The 7,833-nt window shown below is 43.9% G+C and overlaps 2 protein-coding genes across 2 annotated transcripts; one reads left to right on the top strand and one right to left on the bottom strand.

Moving 5' to 3' along the window:
* Positions 1-3,404: 3,404 nt before the first annotated feature.
* Positions 3,405-4,367, top strand: LOC311041738 (CAAX prenyl protease 2-like; the record flags this gene model as incomplete). Its single annotated transcript, XM_084052222.1, has 1 exon — positions 3,405-4,367. One exon carries the CDS (start codon positions 3,405-3,407, stop codon positions 4,365-4,367), a length of 963 nt encoding a protein of 320 aa, XP_083908348.1.
* A 1,391-nt stretch (positions 4,368-5,758) lies between these two features.
* LOC311041739 (serine-threonine kinase receptor-associated protein-like) lies at positions 5,759-6,748 on the bottom strand (the record flags this gene model as incomplete). Its single annotated transcript, XM_084052223.1, has 1 exon — positions 5,759-6,748. One exon carries the CDS (start codon positions 6,746-6,748, stop codon positions 5,759-5,761), a length of 990 nt encoding a protein of 329 aa, XP_083908349.1.
* Between the last annotated feature and the right edge of the window lie 1,085 nt (positions 6,749-7,833).

Here is a 7,833-nt window from a genome sequence, read left to right on the forward strand (position 1 = left end):
GACCCCCGGTTTGACATGCATTAGTTAGGCTACAGACCCCCATTGAATGGCATTTCTATCTCTGGGACCCCAATTTATATTGTCCATTTGGTTCCATTCTCTTAGAGTTACAGACCTATAAGGGTCCATATTTGGTTCCTAACTATCTATCATTTAGCTGGGGATCCCCTGGAACTCCCTCAAGGACCCCTGGGCGGAACAGAGCGAGGGTCCGTATGGGGGGTGGGCTTTAAAACTAACATTAAAACTAAAAGCCTGTTTAAAACTGGCGTTTTATTTTAGGTCCACTGGTCCAGTCATGTTATTGGGGTGGGCCCAGGTGGCACTTGGCACTGATATATGATCAAATCTACTTAAAACATTTAATACAATGTTCTATTTAATAAGGGGTGTTAATGATTAATTAACATTTAATTGACAGATTAAATGTTTAAACCGACTATGTATAGATGATTTTACTCTTTATACTTTTCTAATTACAATACAATTACAATCTTGTAGTTCCTGTATGTATATTTTGTCTACCATTTCACAAGATTTCACATTAACCCGTTATACCACAAGATGGAGCACTTCATCTTTGCAACTGATTTAACCTAGAATCCAAGTTCCAACACTGCAGTGCATTGGACATGATGTGACAATTTTCACAAGAAAGTAATCTTGTCTATTTATTTTAAGCATCACATAAGCAATGCAATTTCTATCATTATAAGTAAGATATGAGCACATAGCCAAAATGATGCAGCCTACATTAGGTAAAAATTCAATTAATCAATTCAATCACACCGGTCAGGGGAGCTTCAACAGTAGGCCTACTTGTCAACCAGTAGGGTTGCTACCCATAGGTGCTACCCGACACCATGGTCTACATTTCTCAATGGAATAAACACCTCCAACCAGTGCAGATGAGCTTGTTATATTGTAGCCATAACATATTCTACCATACAGTCAGATTAATTCAAATAACATTTAATTCATTAAAATGTGGTGTTTTTGCTCTTGGACTATTGCTATTTTTACTCTGCAGTTCTAACGTCCATGTTATGACAATGCTGTACATACCACACAAAGTCCAAATGCAGAGGGACAAGTTATTTTTTCTGCAATACTGCCAGGTCACTGGTACTCTTTTCTTAGTTCCAGTGTGTTGCTACGGTACCATTTTTCGCATCTTTATTTATTTTTATTTTTTTTCTCACCCATAGCTGTAGGCCTATCTCCTTTTTCTGTAGGCTGTGTCTGTCCTGGGTCTCTTTACTTCTGTAGTGCCAGTAGTGTAGTGACAACTACATTTCCCCCACAGGTCAGGATCAATAAAGGTCTGGTTATTTAAAATGAGCTCCAGATTGCAGCTGTAAGAAAGGAGTGATGAGAAATGTTGTCAGGCGGAAATGGGGATAGAAAAAAATATTATTTATATAATTATTACACGTAATATACTTCTATACCAAAGCTTCCAACCCCCCACACTACACCACCCATCTCCATCAAAAAGGCAACATTGTTTGTCTACCCTGCCTCAATAACATGTCTCTGTTCAACTAATCTCTCAAGACAGATTCTGCTAATAGCAGGAAAATGATACATATCTTTTCCTTTTTTTTACCGAATGGGTTCCCAGAATGCTGTTCAACAGACTTTGAGAGTTTGCTATTTTGGCATCAGCTTTTTATACAGTACAATGACATTATATTGTCAATTGTGCAAAAAGGTCTTTTTTTAAGGGAGAGGTTAGGAGGGAGGGATATTTGGTTTCATTCAGATAGTGTGAGACACTTCTGGGAACTCAGATTAGTGTGAGAATGGTGTCAGAGTGTTCTTTATCCTGCTTATGTTGAGAGCCCTTCACCATTCTAGTGCCATCAATACAGGGCCAGCTTCACTAGAACATTGCAGTCAGGGGTGCCTGACGGGCAAAGCTGACTCAGTCGAGCGTTCCCTACCCATGTTTCAGCCAATCAAAAGCCACGGCCTTCAGCTCTCATGCTACGGAAACAATTACCGCCTACCAGGCCCAGGCCCAGGCCCAGGGCCCAAGAGCTCGGGGGGCCAGAGCCTTTGCGTGAATTGTCGTGAAATGTGAGTAATGTTATTAACTTTCTTTTCAAAGGGCTTAGTCATTCATGTAAATAACAGAGCCCCGAAAGTCCAACTGAGAACTTGTAGATGTTACAAGAAAGAAAGCATCATAATGCATTTTAAGTGCAAGTTTATCTACAGGACTTTTGAGGGGCATGCAAAAAGCATGTGCAAAAGAGCATTAGAATCTCTAAAATACTGTTAGGGTTAGTCACAGAACCCCTCCGTTCTGTGTGATTACAATTATATTACATAGTAACATCTAGGCTGGCAGACGTGTGTGTGTGTGTGTGTGTGTGTGTGTGTGTGTGTGTGTGTGTGTGTGTGTGTGTGTGTGTGTGTGTGTGTGTGTGTGTGTGTGTGTGCGTGCGTGCGTGCGTGCGTGCGTGCGTGCGTGCGTGCGTGCGTGCGTGCGTGCGTGCGTGCGTGCGTGCGTGCGTGCGTGCGTGCGTGCGTGCGGGGTGTACCGTGTACGGGTGGGTGGGCATGCGTGCGTGCGTGTGAAGGGTTCGTGTCCCGGCCCCAGCATACGTGTCCCTGAGCAAGACGGAGTCAGTCCTTGAAGTCAACCTGGTTGTTTTTAAATGTGCTTTATAAATAAAATTTACTTGACTTGACTGAGCAAGACAAGACTCTTAACCCTTAATTGCTCCCCGAAGCGCTGCCGCCATAGTTCATGTTTAGCCCACTGACCACAGTATACATGCTATTATCTTATATATTTTGGGTACTTACTTCCAGGGTAGTTTTGGGTTGTTTAAGAATATTAAAGATCTTAGAAGACAGCGAAATGCAGGTGCATGCCCTCAGTGCATCGCGTCTCTGCCAGGAAGTGTGGCCAGTCTATAACGCCAGTCTTCTGAAGTCAGTACTATGATGTCAGTCATCTCCATATTTGGGCAAAGTTTCATCCCAATCCATCATTCATTGACTTCCAGTATAAAGTTTAAAAAAAAGTAAAAATAAAATAAATATTTCACAATATCTGAATTTACTTCCTTGGTCTATTGACAGCGCACAAGAATTGTGGTTGTGGTTTGGCAAGATTAGCCGCAGACAAACACACAGACCAAAAACAAATCTCCAACCTTGCCTTCGGTCTAACCGAGATAAAAACAAACTAGCAGGACATTTGACGTCAGAATAAAGCGGAGAGCAAACAAACGGCACGCTACAGTAGCTGGTCAGCCAGATAGTTGTCTGTTCAAAAGGAGAATCGGGTGTTGTTTCTCATTCTGTGCTCTATTAAATAGCTGAAGGAGGTGTCCTGGTGTCCAGTCATTTGTTCTCTTCGTGTGCGCTCCTGATCACGTCTCCTCGCCATGGTGGAGAACGATGATGTAAACCTCCTCCTGACAGAGGAGATTACCGGCCATGGTGAGCTGGTTCCCCCGGAGGGCTTATGTTTGATATCGGTTGTGTCCTGCCTCCTGCTCGTCTGCTCTTACGTAGGGAGCTTTTACGTGTGGAAGAGTGACCTGCCGAGTAATCACCCAACAGTGATAAAGAGGCGCTTCACAAGTGTCCTAATTGTATCAACCCTGTCACCCATCGTCGTTTGGACATGGAGAGAAGTCACAGGTGTGCGGTCCAGCCCCTCGTTGTTGGCTCTGATGGGGATCCGTTTCGAGGGCCTCATCCCAGCAGCCGTGCTTCCCCTGCTGCTCACCATGCTGCTGTTTCTAGGCCCTGTCATACAGCTGGCCATGGACTGTCCCTGGAACTTCATGGATGGCATACAGGTGGCCTTTGACCCGTGGTTCTGGATGCAGTGTTTCAGTGACATGCGCTGGCTCAAGAACCAGGTGGTGGCTCCGGTGACAGAGGAGCTGGTGTTCAGGGCGTGCATGCTGCCCATGCTTGTGCCCTGTACCAGCCCCTCCACTGCCATGTTCACCTGCCCGCTCTTTTTCGGAGTGGCCCACCTTCACCACGTCATTGAGCTCCTGCGCTTCAGACAGGGGACTGTGTCAGGAATCTTTCTCACAGCTGTATTCCAGTTCTCCTACACAGTAGTCTTTGGAGCCTATACAGCCTTCATCTTCATCAGAACGGGTCACCTGGTGGGTCCTGTGCTGTGTCACTCGTTCTGCAACTACATGGGCTTCCCTGCCCTCAGCGCGGCCCTGGAGAACCCGCACCGCCTCACTGTTCTCTCCTGCTACCTGCTGGGTGTCCTCTTCTTCTTCCTCTTCCTCTTCCCGCTCACCGACCCCACCTACTACGGCCTTCCCAGCCCCGTATGCACCCTGTCATCCTCCCACTCGTCCCTCTGTATCTCCTGAGGACACTCAGGGCCATGTAGCTATACGCAATGTTGTCTCAGGCAGTGAAAGGGGGGGTTGGATCTCATATCCTCACAGCCAGGGTGACCCTCAATAAGTCAATATGCAATCTCCCAACATGAAACTTAGTGTCTAGGCCAGGGAAATCTCAGCACCAGATTGCTTTAATATTTAAAAGGCATTTTACTGTCTTAAAAACAAACAAACATTGCAGTGTCTTGAAAGATTTGCATCAGTTAATGTGGTCATTTGTTTTGGTACTTTTGTACAGTCATCAATATGACATCATAGTACTGACGCTATAGACTGACCTCCATTTATTCTGAAAATAATAGGTACTGGACTAAGTACTCTGACAATGGGTACAACGGATATTGCATAACTGAGGGGTGAGCATTCCCAACAGATATCGGCCTAGTATATCATTTATTTTATTTGTTGTTGTCTTTGGGGGGGGGGGTGGGGTAGTTTTGAGCAGGTAGACAGAACTGGGCTGGATCAGAGAGAAAAGCAGTGATAAAAGGCAGCGATAACCCATTGATGTTTACAGTTTTACTTCTTTACTCAAAGCCCATATCGTCTGTATGACTGCTTCACACTGTGTGTACATCAAGGTCAAGGTTCTTTATTGTTACATCTTCTGTACAGGTGCATAAGAGTAAAACATTTTTTTACAGTAGGCTAATACTAATAAATCAGCATCTGTACAATGTATAATGCACAGCTTATTATGAACGGCCACATCTTTTTTTCCCAACAACTACCACAGTACTGTATAACGAGAAACAGTCTAGCACCTTGAGTTGCAAAAAAAAGAGGAAGAATTTATGTAAACATCTAGTGTAACAACTAATGTTAACATATGAGCATATATATATATATATATATATATATATATATATATATATATATATATATATATATATATATATATATATAAACAGGTAGCTCTCGTGCACATCCAGGGTGGAGGTGCTGGTTTGGCAAGATGATGCATATAAGAAAGAAATAAACCTCCCCTCTGCTTCTCTTAGGAAGGAACCGCACACTCCAGATGACGATGGACTCAAGACTCCATTAATGCTTCATTTTTATGCTTTTATTTAGCACGACGCGTTTCGCCGTGTTGGCTTCATCAGGTGCTATATATATATATATATATATATGAGAACATATAAAGAGACCTTATGCAGCTATATATATTCCCAAGGTGTGTTAACATCTTGCGGCTTTTCCGTGTGGCCATGGATGGAGGAAGTGTGTGTGTGTGTGTGTGTGTGTGTGTGTGTGTGTGTGTGTGTGTGTGTGTGTGTGTGTGTGTGTGTGTGTGTGTGTGTGTGTGTGTGTGTGTTCCCTCATATTTTCACCACCTGTGATATTTTTTTCTATTATCAGACCTTGATCACAACAGTGGAATTGTACACTGGATCAGAGCTCTCTGATGCTGCCTCATCAGGAAGTACACACTTCCACAAGCCATAGGTTTTCCCCACTGCCGTCTGCCACAGACGCAGTGTCCCATCCTCAGAGCCACTAGCATACAGCTCACCGTCTGGGCTGAAACGCACACAGTGGACCGGCCCAAAGTGACCCTTGTAGGACTCCAACTCCTCCATGGTGCTGTAGTCATATTTGTAGAGCTTTAAGTCATCTCCACCGGCCACAAGGAAGTCCTTCTTTGGGTGAAGGGAAGCTGAGTTGATGGAGGTTGGTGCCTCAACAGTCTTTATCAGGTCCAGGCTGAGGGCATTGTAAAAAGCAATAGTCTTTCCGTAGGTGATAACCAGAATCTCTCCGTCAGCCACAACCTCCATGCTGCTCACCGACGTGTCGAAGGACAGCGTCTTCACAGCATCAGCGGAATTCCTGTCCCACAGACGTATAGTTTTGTCCTCTGCAGCTGAGAGGATCTGCTTGTCACCATTGCACCACAGGGCTTTCTTTATGGCTTTAGTGTGACCAGGGAACTCCTGTGGCTCGGCTTCAGGTTGGCTGAGATCATAGATGCGCAGTATCTTGTCATTTCCTCCTGTGAGCAGACAGTTGCTGTCCTGTGTAAAGCTGACAGACTTGACAATGTGCTTGTGTTCCAATGTAAGGACCTCATCTCCACTCATTGCATCCCACACCTTCGCTGTGAAATCAGCTGCAGCAGTGGCTGCTTTGGTGGCATCTATGTTCAAAGTGGCTCCCCAGACAGCCCCTTTGTGACCAAGGAATGTTCCTATCCAGTCCCCTGTGTCTCCCTGACGCAACATGGGCTCACCATCTTTGCAGGCACTGATGAGAAAATACCCACAGGGAGTTATTCCACTGAAGGCTAGGTCCACTACAGGTCTGGTGTGACCTGAGCAGGTGAGTGGTGTTTGTCTCATAGCCATGACCCAAAATTGGGTAAATACAGTAATTTAATGGAAAGTAGAGAATAAGAACGCTAAAGCTTAGCTGACTGTTCGCTTAAGAATGCTATAGCTGGAAACTTGGGCCAAGATGATAATCAGCGACTAATGATTTAGATTTGTTTTTTTAATGAGTATTGTGAGTTCAGTCAAATAAAACTAAAAGTGAGTAATAAATAATTGTTGCTACTACAGTAATATAAACCCTGCTGTTTTTGTCTTTCAAAACTGACTCTGACGTCACACACAATATAAACCGTTGTCATGCTTGCCTAACAATGCCAATTTGTGCAGGCATTCTAATCTGCACACATTACTTTGTAAATGGCACAATACTTAATTTTAATGCTGCTTTCCACCCCAAACGTTATAATGCTAACGCTACTGGCAACTGCTACACCGGATTAGTGATGGCGATACAAACACAACAATGTGAATTACACATTCAAACAACACACTACACTTGGGCCCAATACGTAGTTGCGCTGCACCTCCTCAGAGTGAAGGAAAAGCACTACAAAATAGATAGAACCAAGCCAAGCTATGGGTTATAAAAAGACAATAATGGTTAAACAGATGTGTGTCAGCTCTCAGTTTCTCTTTCGTGTTGTCTCCTTACTTTCTTTGTGTGATGTAATGTTTGTCTTAAACTCAACAGGTGGTTGAGCCAAACAGGACTAACTACAACCATGTCAAAGACCACGTCGAGGAATTCTGGTATCATCCAGGATGTTGAGGCAAACAGAGTCAGAGACACGCAAGTTCTAAGTTAGTAGTACATCAGACTCACATACAGTTAGTGGAGTAGAGTCTTGACCTATTTATAGATAGGGGGAGCCAAGCTGTACTCTACATGTACAGTACTATACATGTCAAGGAAGGTTAGCATTAAGTGGCAGCTTCAGTCTTCAATGTTCAGATTATCAGAACATATCAGAAAGCCATGGACACCCTGACCCTCAAGTCATGCATGTTAAATGCAATTGTAATTGTAAATTGCTATTCTGTCAGTTTAAATGTGACTGGAGAAACCACATGGCCTTACAGTGAATAAAGAAGTTATTCCA

Source organism: Gymnoscopelus microlampas, assembly GCF_963454915.1.
Source record: "Gymnoscopelus microlampas genome assembly, chromosome: 3".
NCBI classification, from domain to species: domain Eukaryota; kingdom Metazoa; phylum Chordata; class Actinopteri; order Myctophiformes; family Myctophidae; genus Gymnoscopelus; species Gymnoscopelus microlampas.